The following is a 16,865-nucleotide window of genomic DNA, read 5'->3' on the forward strand; positions in this document are numbered from 1 at the left end:
GTTCTTCTCTCTTCTGTGCTCTTCCAAACTAGGTGTTTGTTAGGATGACAGATATGCAAATAAAACAAGCCTAGGCCCCTGATCCATCACTGTAGTATCTGCCTCTTACCAAAGAATATTCCAGATCAAAATTTATATGTTAATTGACTTAATGATGTTGTATCTGCCACTGTTGATGCCTGTATTTTGATTTATATGAATATATGTGTATCTGGAGACTTGTAGCTCTGCTTTGCTTTTCTTCAGATTATGATGATTAAGGGTTCTTTTTTGGTTTGGGTTTTTTGGGGTTTTTTTGTTTTTGTTTTTGTTTTTTGGGGTTTTGTTTGTTTGTTTGTTTGTTTGTTTTTGGGTAGGTTTTTTTTTGTATATTTTTACACAGAGAGATTGAATAATTCCTTCAGGTCACAGCCAGGTCTAGCCCTCCACAGATCTTCTCAATATCTCAGATACCAAGTTTGTCTGTTTAACCAGAATAAGTTTACTGAAATCTAGTCCCTCATCTGTCCACCAGCATGGTGGACAAACAGATGTGCCCTTCACATGTGTCATCCGAGCACATGGTCGTCACAGTCTGGAAGTCTCCATGTCTGCCTGTTCTTTCTCATGTTCAGTTTCTTTCTCATGGCCCGGCTGGTTGTGAAAATCAATGCAGAGTTTGTAGACTAGAACACCAAAAAGACTCCCCAGAACTGGAGCTGTGACTGGGATCCACCACCAGGAATGATGAGCCCTAAAATGAAACACAGAAGAGGCAGCTGGTGAGCCAGACTGGAACCACTGCCCTGCCACCACATCCTGCTGGGGCAGGACTGAGCTGTGTGAGCAGAGGAGTCTGTTCCACTCCAGGCACTAAGCCTACAATTGGCTTAGACAAATTCACTGTCCCCCCCACATAACTGCTGGAGGGAAGGCCCTTTTCCCCATCAGCATGGAAAGGTGGCTCCACACTGCAGGTTTTTTGTTCTCCAAAAGAAATGGGCTGTGTGGTCTTGATGAGTGGGACTCTCAGACAGACATAGGCATTTTGCCTCCCTGTTTCCAGTAAAATCTGTGACTCCTCTACTGAGCTCTTGAATATATTTTCTGGGAATTTAAGGAAAGTGGGCATCCAGGGCTCTGGTAATGATTTCCCCATAGCCATAATATTACACCATCTTACTAGATAGAGGAAGGCAAGGTTTCATGTCCAAATTCAGACTCTGAATTTAGGAGCCCAGTTCAGCAATCTACCCACGTTCAGGTGAGCTGCATTCTGGCTCTCTGCTCCCTGCAAAAACCAGCTGGATCTCCAGTGAGCAGGCAGACAGTTTGGTGCCCAGACTGAGGTATCCGAGTGTCAAGGTGAATCCCATGCCAGAGAATCAGTGTACTCCAAATTTTGTGTACATAATGCACAAGACTCATGTAGGCACAACCCTCACGCTCTGCAGTGATACCATCACTTGGTCCAAAGAAAATAGACTTCATGGCACATTTTATCTTGTACTTATCTCCTCCCCTGGCAAGCTGAGAAGAGTAAAAAGAGCACAACCAGTCACTCACGTGAAGACAGCCGTTCCCCAGCCAGCGATTGCCGTGAAGATCCGGGGGGGCAGATCCCTGGAGGGGTTTATGGCATAGCCTGTGTTCAGCCCCATTCCCAGGCCAATGCCCAGGACCAGCATACCCGTGAGCATGGGCTGAGCACCTTTGGTGGCTGCATTGTTTTTCTCATCATGGATGACTAGGATACCCAGGATCAGCATAACTGTTGCTGTAAACTGCGGGAACAGAAAAGGGAGAGGAACAGGTCAGGAGAGAGAATGGGGAAAGTTGAAAGATCCTGCTCAGCAGAGCAGAAGAGACTTCCCAGAATGAAAGAGCAGATGAGATTCATGGTCTGGTCAAGGCAGGAGGGACCCAAATATTACTCCCTCCTCACAGGTGGACTGAAGAAAATTCTTTTCTCAGCAAAAACCTAATCACCAAGACTGATACAAACTTCTCAGCAATGTCATCTCTCTCTATCTTTCAAGACAGGGAAATGGGTTATTTAAAATACATTCTGTCTAATAAGAGCAGAGCCATAACAAACTGCTCATGAGACAAACCTGATCATCCCTAGAGGAAGTGGTGTTTTCTACAGCCTGTATGCAGATATCAGATTCTCACCTGGGAAACTGAATTTCCCATCAGTGACTACACAGCTGGCATTTGTAGATTTGCAGTGCCCAGGACATCAAGAAGCATAGTTTTCATAGAAGTGGTGACACCTGTCTCTTTCTGCTTCAGAAAATGAAGCTGGAGAGACTTCATCCGTTTGCACAGACACCAGCAAAGCCAGAAACTGCAGCTTTTGGCAAGGTGCTGTCACTCTTATTTGCTTTCTTATGCATCAAGGACACTGGTCCACAGAGGGTGAGGGCATCCACTCCCCACCTCTAGGTTCTTCCACCATCCTGTTCATCATACCCAGGCAGGAGTTTTGTCAGCTCAGAGTCCAAATCACAGGCTTCCAAAGATTTGCATGGGAAGTGAATCTGCCTTCTCTGGTGTCTCAGTGCCCCACATCCCCTGAAGAATCCCTTTCCCATTTCTGGGCATCTGGACACTGCACTGTAAGCTGGGAATGCACTGCAAACAGTCTCAATGGATCTGTTCAAACACAGAGCTAGTCCAGGCTGTGCTCATGTGGAGACAGTGCCAGGCTCTCTGTGCTGGGGAGGGACAGCCAGCACAGCTGCTGAGGAGCATGGAGAGGGTGTAGAATCCAATAAGGGAAGGAACAGTTCTGCCCAGAACCCAGAAGAGATAGCTGGTGATACAGCTCAGCTTCTCACTGCTTGAACAGGATGCAGGGAAGGTGTCTGGAGAGCCCCTGGACCAAGCTGTGGAGCAGCCTACATGTATTAAGCTCTGGGCAGAAATCTTTAGGCTTCCTGAGCCACTAAGGTGCCTTGGATCTTACCTCACAGACACCTACCTGGATGCTGGGCTCCTTGGGAAAGCAGGTTGTGGCTGTGTCTGTGCATGTAGGGCTGTGAGGACCTGTGTCAGCCCCTGCAGCAGCACCTGTAACCACCCACCTTCTCCTGGCACACCACAGCCATTCCCACTGACCTCTGTGAAGAAGGCTCCCTTCAAGGATACATTGGAAGCAGGGTACGTAGAGAAGATCATCGCTGTGGCAGTTGGTCCTGTCACTGTAAAGCTCCCATTGGTGTAGGCATAAATAGTCTCTAGGAGAAGTGGGAATTATGGAAGTTAGAACAGCATTTCGTCCCACAGGACACACACACAAGTCCACCTGCTGCAGGCAGCACAGACATCAGGGAGAAGGGAGGCAGTGGAGGATGTGATGGAGGTGACACACTCCTCACAGAGCATGATCTCACCAATATCTTACCCACAGACTTTAGTCTGCACTCCCTTACACCTACCAACTCCCTATCCCTGCTCCAGGGATAGCCTGGGTGGTCTGGATGCACTGGAGGCCTCCAACCCTCTGCCCCTCAGAGACATGCTAGAGACAGTGGCTAGTGGGTCCTCTGCTCACAGCTCAAAACCCCAAATGGCTGCAAACCTGTGTTCCACAGAGCAGTAGAGTCCCCCCAGAGCTCCAGCAGCACCTAATACGCAGTAATGCCTGTAAATAAAGCCCCTGCAGACCTGGCAACAAAATGCTGACAAAATGCAGCAACTGCCCTTCTGCTGAAGACAGATCTTGGAAGTGGGACTGCCCTGAGTAAAAGGAGCTGTGTTCTCCAGGATGTGTATCCTTCCCAGAGCTATGTCTGGGACCTGCTCTGAACTTGAGCTGTGGTCTGTCCCACAACCCAGGAGTTTGCCCTCCTCACCCCGAATTCATGCTTGGTACTCCAAAAGAACGTATTTTGACAACACTGTGGGTTGACTAAAATTATGCCTACAGCAACTTCTGTGATAAAAGACACAACCCTACCATAGTAGAGAGCAAAGACGGTGGCTGCTGCTGTAAAGGAGCCCAGGAACTGGCCGGTTATGTAAGCGACAAGCGTTGTCCAGGAGATGTTTCCTAAAACACATTGTGTAATGGTGATAGCAGCATTCAGATGAGCTCCTGCAAAATCACAGAAAAAAAAAGGCCTCAACACTGATGCAGCTGGTTTGGAACATGTGACGTGGTGGATGCCCCATCCCTAGAAACACTCAAAGCCAGGTTGGACAGGGCTCTGAGCAGCCTGCTCTAGTTGATGTTTCTGCACATTGCAGGGTAGTTGGACTGGATGAACTTAAAAAAGGACCCTTCCAACCCAAACTATTCTGTTGTTCTATGCCCCATGCCCCACAGTAATCACCCAGACAGACCCAGAACAGCAAGACTCTCTCAGGTCAGGGTATTATTCCTGCAAAAACACAAAATTATCCTTTCTCTCTCTACAGCTGAATCATGCAGGTAAAAGAGCTCCTAGCTTGTCTTCTGAGAATTGCATAGACCACAGGCTGCCTCCAGAGACTGAGTCATCTCTCCTGTCAGATATATTACATGACCTGTCATGTCATCTCTCTTGGGATGGCATGAGTTTCCCTATGAGTTTCTCAATGAGCTTCTCCCTACTGAGCTTAAAAAGAGACCATACTTCAGCACATTTTAAGTAGCTACTGGTAGATGAGGACCTGTGTTTTCATGGAACACTTTCTGTGGAGGAGGTTGGTATCACAATGGTGCCTTTGAAGACTAAGTGGGTCTGGGTCTCATGCCCTTGATGCAAACCACATGTGTTGTCCAGGCCTCCTATCCCCAGGAGTCTGAAGAAAATATTTCTTTTTCCTGCCCGATAGATAGAAACTTTGAGGGTCAGTAAATGTTCCAGCCTTCATGACCATCTTCTACTCCAGAATCCAAAAGGGGTAGGATGCATCATTTCATCAATGTGCAGGACAGAGTGAAGTGCAAGTGCATGTACAACAATCACAACTGGAATGGGGGCAGTCCCTTCTTAGACCCTCTGCTCTTTTGTGGGTATGGCCAGCCATTTCAGAGACAACAAAAAGTATCTTGTGGAGCAGATGAAGCCAAATTACTATGTCAGGAAGGTGTGAAGTTTGTTTTATAACCATACTGTTGCTGGCTGAGCTGAGATCCCTTCTGCACTGCCCTCTGCCCTCAACAGATCAGCTCCTTCTCAAAAGTCACTTGGGACTGCAGGACCTACTTTTCCTCCATCTGCTTTTCCCAGGATGTTTCCACCAGCTCCAAAAAGACAAGAAAATCAAGAGCTTACTGCTCCTGACTGCTTACATGGAATTTTTTTCCTTTCCAAGGCAACCCCAGGTTTGGACCTCTGTCTATTCCAACAGTTCAAGAGCAAGGAGTTGCTTTAACTTTCTGCCCATTAGGGCCCTTAATGTTTTTTCTTGGTGCTAAAGAATGCAGAAATTGCAGAAGGCAAAGGTAATGCTTTTGTCATGTGAAGGATGCTACCTCTTGGCCCCAAAACACCACTTCCCAAGTTCATGTGGGGCATCTGTGCATGGGGATGTGTGATAAGGAAAAAAATTTGCATACCATTCCTTTTGCAACGTCAGCAGTAAGCTCTCCTTCTCAATAAATTATTTACTTCCACATGGATTGTATCAGCAACAGTTTTGGGAGCTCCCTGTCTCCTTGGGCCACGTTGGCATGTCCCAAATGGGGGAGCTGCTGAAACCTGGCTCTGCTGGCCACAACAGAAGGGGCTGGCCAATCCTCCTCCCCTCTCCCTGCCCCACTTGCCCTGTCACAGCTCAGAACACAAGTTTGGGGTCAGTATTCTGTACGTATGCTGTGCATGCCTTGTCCCTGTCCTCGCCTGCTTTTCTTGCCTGAGGACTCTAGGACTGCTTTCTTTAGGTGAGGCCACTGCCCATACCATAAGACACCCCTCCACGTCCCACTCCTCCTGTCCCCTGTGCCTATGGCCTTTCTGGGACATGGACATGTCCCACACCTGGCAGTGCTGCTCACCAGATATTCTTCCAGCCGCATAGATGCCCAAGGTAACACCAATGCCAAAAGCTATATTGATGCTCAGATACTGACCACTGTTTCCTTTTCCCAATACCACTTGTGCCACAGAGGACAAGCCAAAAACCTGTGTAAAAAAAAAAGGAGTGTTAAAAGCATTTTTGTTGCTGTGGTAGACTGAGCTTCTTTGCTATTTTTTCTGCAAAAGTAATGAGCTCCAAAAGACAGGAAGTCTCTAAGGTGTCAGAAGACAAAGAACAGCCTTGCCCTGCAAAAATTGAAGTGATACCTGAGATTGGTGCCCACCAAACCAAACTAGGCACTCTCATTATGGTTGGGCATGGGGAGACAAACCCCAAACACTCACACCAAGAGCTGAAGCTCACTGGGGTCATTCACACAGCTACACTGCAGATGTCTCTGCCTTAAACCAAGGACGTGAAATGGGGAGCGTCACCGTGGACCCCTGGGAGGCAACATCCAAGGTGGATGGAAGGAGGAGGGTGTGCAAATTCTTACTGTCCTTCTTTTCCTGGTGTGCAATTTATTGACTAAATACGTGTTTTGGGCAGCACACAGCTATTTGCCAAACTCAATTCTAATTTTGGTAACATTGGAGCAAAAGACAAGAAAGGAAATTTAGGTTTAACTTTCCCATTCAACACATATATTTTCAGTTTGGAAACAGCCAAAGTTTTAGTGGTTTTTTAGTGACTAAAGGAGAACCAGGGGAAAAACTAGAGATAAATGCTCCTCAGCAGGAAAACACATATTCAAGATATTTCTCTGTCCTGAAAGAGTGAATTCTGTTTCATGCTTTTGATGTGGTAAGAGTGGAAAAATCAGTTCTTTGCATGCTCTTACACTGAAATCTAGAGAAGGACGAGGCATCTCTTGGGGTTTCTGCCTCACAAACCACTGAGGGTTTGGAAAGTGTGTCCTGTTCCGTGGTCTCCATTGATATTTATAAAAGGTGACATGTCTTTCAAAGGCAAGAAAGTCAATATGTACTCCAGCACTTCGTCTGCTTCCCCTCGCTGCTTTCAGACATCACCGAAATCCCCTGTTCCCCAGAGAGGCTGCTCTTCTTGTCACTCTTGTGACACAGACCACACTCTGTGCTCTGCACAGAGCTGCAGCCCCCACAGTGTCAGGCCCTTTCACTGTGCCTCAGCAAAACCTCCCAGAAACAGTTTGTGATGTCCCCTTAACATCTGCAAATTACACTAATTCTGCTTCTGATTTTTCCATCTCTCTTTTTCATCTCTGATTTTTCCAAAGCCAGATACAAAAGACAAAAAATATGTAAGGCACAAGCATTGCAGGAGAGCACACGGTGCAGAGAGAGGGTTGCAGAGGAGGAGACATGACTGTGCATAAACAGCACTGTCCTGAAAAAAACCCCACAAAATAGGACACAGAATCTGTTTTTCAGCACGGATCCAAACTTCTGTTTTCTTCCTGTATCCTCACAGTCCCAAAGCATCATTTATTTCAATTTCTTCTTCCCTAGACTTTGTGCTACTTAGTTCTGCTGCCTGGTTCCTCTTACCAACACTGCCTGTCCATTAAACTGAAAGGCCCTGGGGTGAGTGTTACCATCCAAACAACAGCCATTCAGGCATCCTGGAGGTGCCTGAACACAGCCAGAACATCCAGGACACTGCCTGTTGCACTGAGGGCCAAGGTCTGCTGAAGATTTGGGTGCTCTCTGCTTTGTTCTGATGCTGGATGCCGTTTGTCTTCAGCCCTTGATGGGGCCCAGGTGCCCTCCTTTTCTCTCTTCCCTCACATAGATCAGTGAAGGAAGAGCCAGTGTGAGCTGCAGGCTGCAAAACCTGCCTTGTACTGTCAGAGTGCAGAGTAAATTCTCCACCTCATACTGCTCCCTGACAGGACGACCCTGAAGTTGTTCTTTATCACCTGGGAACTTCTACCACCAAATAACAGAGAATGGAAAAGGCAAAAGGATTTGCTAAGCTGCTGCAGAGGAGTCATAGATGTCAGTACTCTGACTTTTTATGGATGAAAAACTACCTGGAAGTGAAATTCAAAGAGCTGGATGTGCAAAATTACACAGTAAAAAGCAGCCATGCTCTGGACAGTTGTTGTCCTTGGAAATTAGTGCCTTTCTTGGTACAGAAAGCTGTGTCAGAAGGTCCCTATGCCTACACAAATCTAAATGTCTTCCTCTTTAAAACTCCAAGTGCAAGTTATTTAGGTTATGCCCAGCCTTTGCATGCCAGCCTCTGTCCAGTCTAAAGTGCCTCATCACCAGTCCAGGTGTGGCAAAGTGGCAGAGATAGACACTGAGCCTTTTCCTCTGTTGATCAAACACTCAAAATCTCTGGTCCCAGTGGGTGCTTCACCCCCACCAGCCCCCACAGTGACTGCAAAACCTTCCTAATCCTCTACACAAACATTTCTAAAGCAGCCCAGGTGCTCAGCCCACTGAATTATCTTTCTGTTAAACAGATCCCTCAGGCAAGGGGGCAGTTTATGTATGATTTACATAAGCACTGTTCGATTGGCAGCAAGAAAATCAAAAGTGAAATCCTGGCATGCTTCACACCCTGTAATTACATTTCCTAATGGTGGGTTGTGGTTCTGGAGAATTTCTCTGTAAAGTTCATTACCCTGGCAACCCTGAGGGAAAGATGGATGAATGCTATTTTCATTTTGCAGCAGCTGTCAGTGATGAAGAGTCCGGGTCTGGTCCCCAGACCAGTTCAGACCTCCCCCCAGCTACACCACACCTCTGGCACAGCAGAAGGAAAAGCCTTCATTCACTGTATGGGATCTTCTACAAACATTGCAGACGCTACTCTTTGATTTCATTCCCAAACTCTTCCTTAATTTTCTCCTAGAAGAGAACTGAAAGAGCAACATGTCCAGAAAGAGCAGTGGAGCTGGAAAGGGGTCCACAGGAGCACACGTTTGATGAGGAGCAGCTGCAGGAGCTGGGGATGTTCAATCTGGATAAAAGGGGCTCAGGGAGGACCTGATCACTCTCTCCAGCTCCCTGACAGGAGAGTATAGGCAGAGGGCTAGTCTCTTCTCCCATGTAACAAGTGACAGAGCAAAAGAAAATGGCCTCAAATTGTGCCAGGGGAGGATTAGATTGGATATTAGGAGAAATCTGTTCACCAGCAGGGTTGTCAATCATTGGAACAGGCTGCCCAAAGAAGTGGTATGTTTAGAGATATTGAATATACATAATACCTTGGAGGTACTTAAAAGACACATAGTTGTGGCAGTTAGGGACATGGTTTAGTGGTGACCTCCACAGTGCCAGGTTAATGCTTGAACTCTTAAAGGTCTTTCCCAACCTAAATAATTCTGTGATGTTTTAATTCTATCCCAGCACCCACCTCCCTTTCCCTGCATTACTTTTTTGCTCCAGAAGGTTTTTGGCAGATGGTCTGCCTGCTGGGAAGCTGCCACCCCACCAAAGCAGAGGGGTGAGCAGCAGCAACCAGCCACTGGGCAACCCTGAGGATGTGGTAGAAAACCACTGACCTTACAAATCACTGCCTTAAATGGCTGCACACACACAAACACACACATGCACATGCACAGACTCCTCCTTACCATGAGGATGAACGTTCCCAGTGCCTCTGCCAGCATCCCCCTTACAGCAGTGTTATGAATCCTGAGCGCCTTCTTAGTCTTCTCCAGCATTCTCTCCGCCTCCTTGAAGCCGCCTGCACGCTCCTGTTGTGATGGCACACTTCACTGCACTGAGACAGGTTACCCTTTGAAACTTGGCACCCTCTCTTCACCCCCAGACACCTTCTCTCCTTTGGTTAACCATGAACAAGACAATGAAGCAGCAGCTAGCTTCAAAGTCTTTCCCTCACCCCTTCCCTCCCTCCCCCATATACCTTCCTGTAAAGGCTCTATGGTAGGGATGCAACATTTCTGTTATGAGGGCATTGGTGACACTGTGCCTCTGCCCAGAAGAGCCTAACCCCAGAGCAGTGGAGCTGTCAAAAGCCTTGATGTGCTCCTGAAGCCTGTCTTTCTCCTTAACCTTTTCCACAGGACCTGAACAGGAATTTTGGCTCTGCTCTGGTGGTAGTTTGATACTGGATTTTCTAAACAGATTGGATTGGGACTGTTTGCCTGTGCAAGACCATTGGATACATCTTCTGCAGCAAGGATGCTCTGCCTGGAGCTGGTGTGCTCTGCTGTCTGCAGCTGGGAAGAGCACAGTGCATTGTTTCAGGTGCGATATTTGCTCTTGTTGAATGCACCTGTGCATTCTGCAGGTGCCTTCACGCTCACGGAGAGCCTTGCCACCAGCCACCCTGTCTGTCCTCTCATACAGGACAAGGAGAAGCCAACTTCAGCAAGGAGACGTGGCTCAAGAGAGCTTCAATCTTACCTGGCTGCCAGAGCAGAACCATTGCTGTCCTGATTTCTCCTCCATCTCATTCCCTCTGCCTATCTCCCTGCTCACCGGCTGCTCTTACCTTTCCACGGTGAAAAGGTTTTAATACCTTTGCTTAATCATGGAAAAACTTATATCCACTGAACACTCAAGACCTTTTGCTTCAAGCCTTTTCTGGTTATTTGCTGGTTTTCTTCACCTTCCTCTCAACCTGCTGCAGCTTCTCAGTGTGGCTCTGGAGGGGACAGCTCTGCAGAAGGGTCAGCAGCTTCCCTGATAGGGACATGGTGCTCTGCTCATGCTGCCCCTGGCCTCGCCTCCCTCTCCTCTACTGCATGGCAAAAGTTCATGAGCTTTTCTTTCACCCACAGGGCACTCAGCAGCTGTATGGAAGAACCTGGGAAACTGATTCTCCTCTCTGCCCCATAGATCATTGTATGTCTTGTGGCAGGGAGAGTTTTATGTACTGGGGTAATCCCTCCTCCAGTGACAGATTAGCTATTGACCTCATTGAACACCTGGCTAAATATGCAGTAAATTACTGGTCTGTCTCTGATACTGAGGATCATTTAATTATGATGGATGATAATCACGCTGCTTGCAAGGGTGTTTCTACAGCATATTTCTAGGTGGGAAGGTTTCTGTCCTGTGGGTCTGTGACCTATGCTGTAGCACAGAACAAACCTTTCTAGGTCACTTCATTCTCTGCCATGCAAATATTTATTGGTGGAGCACAAACCATGGGCCCTGGAGCAGCAGGTTGGAGTGGTGACAAGACCCTCAAGTTTCTTCTGCTCATGGTGATTTCCAGCTGACTTTACATGTCACCTGAGATCCTGTGTCTCCATGTGCTGGAGATCTCACAGCCTTTCTCTGATGGACAAGGTATCAGTGGGTCATAACATCCACAACTGGACCTTCAACTTTATTTTTTTCTCCTAGATCTCAGGGAGCCTTCCAAGTGTATTCCTTCACTGTGTGCAAATAGTGTAGCTGCTGTGTATCTGATAGGCTTTGTCTCCTGCATTTGGGCACCAGTTGTAGGCATCTCAATATTCTGATTCAGGCTGAAATTGCCACTTTCCTGCTCTATTCTGTTCCCACTGAACTGCTCTGTTCTCACTTTCTGGGAACACAGGGTTCCCATGGACTTGCAATCTCCTCAGGGAAAAATGCAGTCCCAGTTTGCAATAGAAATCTTTGTTTTGGTGATAATATTTGCAGCATAATTCCCAATATTATCATCAAACTCTGTAAAACTCCAGCATGCTTGTAGGAACTTGTCCTTTTACACAGGTAATTCCACAAGATGGCACTGAGACATTAATTTCTCCCCTTAAGATGTTCAGAAGGGCTTCTCTGTTGGCTGCTGGAAATGTGAGAATCCTTTAATTTTGAGGTTCTGATGGCCATTTTGAGACATTAAAGTGACCTGCTAGTGTTCAGGGACTGTAAAAATAATGAAGCCATCACCTTTCCAAAGGTCATGTAGGTCAGAGCACCTCTGCTCTGTGAGTACACAAAGTGTGTGAGCCTGTGCCTGAGTTTATAACAAGCAGAGAAAAACAGGCAGCTCCAAAGGGCAATTCCTCCTCACCTAAAATAAGCATCTGATGCCTGACCCATGAATCATGGTAGATACTGGCACTGTCCCTCCAGTGTCTGCACACAGACATGGAGTGATGGGCTCCAGCATGCACCCCGACGACCACCAGGTGGGCTGGGCTGCCCCTTCTCTCTGCATCCAGACATGATGGTCTTGAGCAAGTGCAAGCTAAGTGAGTCAGCCAAGGGCTGGATTGCAAATATCTCCTGGTTTCCCAACAGCAACCTGCTCATACTTGCTCGGTTTCACTTACCCACAGGGCTGACGAGGATCTCTGGGGTCACTAAATACTGTCCCCTACTGACACAGGCAGCCACACACTTCTGCTCTTTGGTGACCTGGCCACTCTGCATTTTAGTGGTAGATGATTGTTGCCCAACTCCTTCTGTTGTACCCTGTTACCAGAATTTGCTGCTCTGCAGGTTAGACACTTTCCTCTGATTTTCAGCCAAATTCTCAAAGCCATTTGTCCGTGTGCAGCATTAGCCCATCACAGTCATGAGTTAACTTACTTCTTGTGGGTGCTATCACTTAGTGGTCCTGTAAGGTTTGTTAGAAGAGCATTGACTGCTCATGCTTACTCCATACCACCTCCTGATGTTTGCTTTGATACCCTCACAGGTTGAAATCTCACTCAACAGTGGTCTGACAATGATTTTGCCACATTTTCCACTTCGCATTAAGCAGCCAACTGCTAAACCAAACCCACTTTCCTCCCCAAGACAGGTGTGCTTTCAGCAGTATTAATAAAAGTCTCAGTTTGGAAAGGAAAGTTTTGGTACAGTCAAGATCCACTAACAGTTCTGGTGTTGATACCCATTCTAATGAAGAATTAGGAGAAAAATGCCTCTGGGTCCTGCAAGAGCAGCCCTGGGAAGAATGAGGACCCAGGCACTCCAGGGCATTCGGCAAGGAATAACTTCTCTGACTCAATTTGACAGTGCACATACTTCCTCTGCACCCAGGAACTCATTTATCTCTTAATTAGGCTAATCAGCAGGTGGAACATTGCCACTCCATTCACTTCAGCACTGCTGGTGGAGCATTTTCTCCCCAGAGGCCAAGAGGAGCACAAACAGACAGCTGAGCAGAAGAGCTGCTCACCATGGGCAAGAACAGTTTGTTCCTCAATCTGGCCAAATGAACAGGGCACTAAAGTATCTCCAGTGCCCTTCAGGAAGCAAGACCCAGTCAGAGAGATCATAACAGCACTGGTGTGACTTTTGCTGCCCAGAACAGACCCTGTTTGACATAACCTGGAGCACCTGCTCCCTATGATCTCATGTTCCACACTCATGGTCGGTCTCCTTTTCTTCTTTATGGATGGCAGGCGCCAAGCAAGTCTCACACACCCCATGTGTCTCTCAGCCAATGTCTTTGCTCTCCGTACCACCACCCCCCTCACATTCCCAGGATGAGGGCCTCCACAGCCTTTCAGCTCACCCACTGTCCCTTGCCCTGAAGCCAGCCAAAAGTTCATCACCTGTGCTTGTGGCTCTTCCTCGAAGACAGGCGTGCTCCCGTCATCCTGGCCAGAAGTGGGAGATGGAGGGACATTTGGAGATACCTGGTTGGTCATGGGTGGGGTCCTGCTTGGGCAGGGTGCTGCCCTGCCCAGGCTGCTACAGCTTCAGGGCTGCTACAGCTACAGGGCTACTCAGACAGAGGTAATCCGTGAGGTAATGCTGCCAGCAGGAGCAGAATTACTTGTCTTTGTTTGTGTTTAGGGACAGAGCACGGCTCTGTGTGATGGGGTTGCCAGGGGTGGCCCTGGCCTCATTGTTGGGCAATAGAGTGGAACCCTCCTGCTCACCAGGAACCCATCCACCCTATGCTGGGCTACACTCCTCTGCCCTTGTCTGACTTATCAGACAGGATGAAGTCATTCTTAAACAGAGCAAAGCATGATGGTTTTTGAGGCACCCTCCAAGCTTTGATCTGTGAAAAGCCCTGGAAAATCTCCCCCACCCACAAATATTTAACAGAGAGGGAAGTGGAGGCACAGGAGTAGATCAGGTCATAGAATCACAGAACATCAAGGATTAGAAGGGACCTTAAAGAACATCCAGTCCCAATCTGCCCTTGCAGGGACCTCTCTCACTAGACCAGGCTGCTCAGGGCCCTGTCCAACCTAGCCTTTAATGCTGACAGCGATGGGGCACCCACAGCTTCCCTTGGCAACTTCTTCCACTATCTCACCATCTTCACAGTAAAATATTTTTCCTAATATCTAGTTTACATTTCCCCTCTTTCAGTTTGTACCTATTATTCCCTGTCCTATCACTACACCTCCTGACAAGAGGTCCCTCCCTGGCTTCCCTGTGGGCCCTTTCAGGTACTGGAAGGTTCCATACAGCCTTCTGTTCTCCAGCCACAATATTCTCAGCCTGTCTTTGTAGGGAAAGTGCTCCAGTCTTCTCATTAACTTAGTGGTCCCCTCTGGACTTTATCTAGCAGTTCCATTTCTTTCTTATGTTTGGGGCACCAGAACTGTGAGCAGCAGAGATCCCACAAGGTACCATGGGATTTCCAACAAGGTCATGCTGGCTCCTCACCTGCCATCATCCCTCATTTCCATGACCACCTTGTTCTTCTCACCTGCTCAGGGCCATGTTCCCACTCCACCCTTCTGTGTGAGAGCACCTGCCTGCCTGTGCTGGGATCTGCTGTGGGGCTGCACAGGCCCAGGCAGAGAGCAGCAGACTCTGTGGGTTCAAGTGCTCTCTCTGAGCCTTGAGCCGCCTGCTCTGCTCTGCTTTCAATCCACAGATAAAGTGAAAGCTGGGAAGATACAGGGCTCACAGGACATCATCACCCTGGAGGAAAGAGCCGACACTCTTTCTCCTAGAGCACAAACACCCACATTCTGTAAGGAGAGATTAAAAGGGAAAGGCTGTAGGCTGGGGGAGGAGACACTGGGTCAGGTAAAAGAGATTTTGAAGTTGCAGAGCATGGTGAAGCCAGCACACTGCTCTGAGTGTTTCCCTGCCTCTGACTGTACCCACAGACACCACAGCATGGCTGAGTCCCGCTGGCCAGTTCACAATGAGTTGGCTCTAAAAACCAATGCCACTGACAAAATCCCTTGTACTTCATCCCATACTGTCTTTTCTACCTCCTCCTTTCTGCAGGCACTCCAGCCTGTAGTGCAGGATATTCTGCAAAACACACCAGCCCAGCATCTGCCTGAGCAGCACCAAAAGGCACAAGTTTGTGCTGACATTCACAAGGAGCAAAAACCAGAGCAGGGCCTGCTGACAATCACACAGCCATGCTCCCTCTGCTCCTGAGCCAGGCTGAGCCAGTAGCTCTTTACAGCCACCACGTGTTTAAGGGTGCACTGCATCCATACATTCCACTCCTAGAAGTTAGGCCTGTAAGCCTTTCAAGAGATTATGCTAAACCCTTAGGCAGACCATAGAATCAGAGAATCATGGAACATTTTAGCTTGAAGGGGCCTTAAACACCACCTCCATTCCATAGGCAGGGGCACCTTCCACTAGACCAAGTTGCTCAGATCCCCATCCAACCTGGCCTTGAACAATTGCAGGGATGGGGCAGCCACAGCTTCTCTGGGACACCTGTGCCAAGGCCTCATGACCCTCACAGAATTTTTTCTTAATCTCTAATCTAAACATGCCCTCCTCAAGTTAAAGGTAGTTCCTCCTTGCCCTATCACTTCAGGCCCTTGTAAAAAGTCCATCTTTTGTGCAGTCTGTTATCCAGACGTTTTGCGGGGTGAGGAGCCGACTGGTGACACTAATCATTGCCCATATGTGTAATCAGTGAATTACCCAGCTATCTCCCCCAGAACACAGCTGTGCTCTCCCATATCACACCTCCCAGGGGCTGTCTGAAGACCATACAGCATCTGGCATGACTCACATCGGTGCTGAGCAGTGCCTGCCCCGTGGGATTTGTCTCTCTGCAGGGGAGGGAAAGGCCAGGATGTAGATGGCTGGGTCAGCTTTCCCAGTGCCAGCCCACCCTGGCCCAGAGGGCTGCTGCTGCTGCTGGCGCGGACGTGAAGGCATCCAAAGGAAACCCTGATAAGCTCCCAGTATCTCAGCTGTGGGGAGATGCCACACATTCCTTGCAGACATGCCCACAAATCCCCTCAGACACTGCCCAGCCTCTCCTGGAGCTCCAAGGATCCCCACAGGCATTTCAGTGCAAGTAGAAGTTTCCTGCATTATCACCTAGGCCCCACCACCCTCATGATCCCCCAGCCCCTTTTGCCTCTTGTGCTGTTTTGAGACACAGGAAAGAGGGGCCAGGTGTGGATCTGGATTGCTCCCTGTCCATTCCCATTCTTTCAGTTCCTGCATGTAATGACCTTGACCCAGAGGAGCTCAGAAAAGCTGAAAATCCATCTGTTGATGGGCCCTGAAAATGAGCCTGTTTTCCAAGCTCATGTAGTTTCCTAGCACAAGTCCTGGATGACACAAGTGGCAGCTTCATGAATTGTCCCATAGTAAGCATAGCACTGACACACAGGACACCACTTATGACTCACCACTGGGAGTGCAGATATCCCTAACCCATGGCAATTACTAAATTTTGTCACTGTCTTTTTTGTCTCTGTGTTTGTTTTTACACAGACACTTGAATGTATATATCCCTATTAGCCATTTCCTTGTGAAGAAGTAACTTACACACCACTTTCTGAATTTTGACTTCATAGGAACCTCATTATCAAATCAAATTATCAGTATATAATCTTATGAGAATGGCAGAGGATCTGTCCCTCATTCCTGACACGAACCCGTTACAGCTCTCAGGAACTACCTGGGGTGTATTTGCACAGGATCTGATATGATGGGCCTCTGACCACAGCACAGTCCCCAGGCTCTGCCGTGAGATACAAACCATAAGAGGTCTGTGAAGATATGGGCAGT

At 48.0% G+C, this 16,865-nt stretch overlaps 1 protein-coding gene across 9 annotated transcripts; it reads right to left on the reverse strand.

Moving 5' to 3' along the window:
* Positions 1-457: 457 nt before the first annotated feature.
* LOC135289434 (aquaporin-7-like) lies at positions 458-15,875 on the reverse strand. Of its 9 annotated transcripts, none has more exons than XM_064403007.1 (8): positions 15,438-15,458; positions 13,451-13,495; positions 9,560-9,682; positions 6,044-6,095; positions 3,944-4,036; positions 3,103-3,221; positions 1,546-1,763; positions 458-733 (listed from the first exon to the last, which is right to left on the reverse strand). In XM_064403007.1, exons 1-8 carry the CDS (start codon positions 15,441-15,443, stop codon positions 568-570), a joined length of 822 nt encoding a protein of 273 aa, XP_064259077.1. In that variant the 5' UTR covers positions 15,444-15,458; the 3' UTR covers positions 458-567. The 9 variants fall into 9 exon arrangements, with proteins under 9 accessions (XP_064259077.1, XP_064259075.1, XP_064259073.1 ...); XM_064403005.1 differs by having other exon boundaries at positions 3,944-4,081; XM_064403003.1 differs by having other exon boundaries at positions 5,969-6,095.
* Between the last annotated feature and the right edge of the window lie 990 nt (positions 15,876-16,865).

This window comes from Passer domesticus, chromosome Z (assembly GCF_036417665.1).
Source record: "Passer domesticus isolate bPasDom1 chromosome Z, bPasDom1.hap1, whole genome shotgun sequence".
Taxonomy (NCBI): domain Eukaryota; kingdom Metazoa; phylum Chordata; class Aves; order Passeriformes; family Passeridae; genus Passer; species Passer domesticus.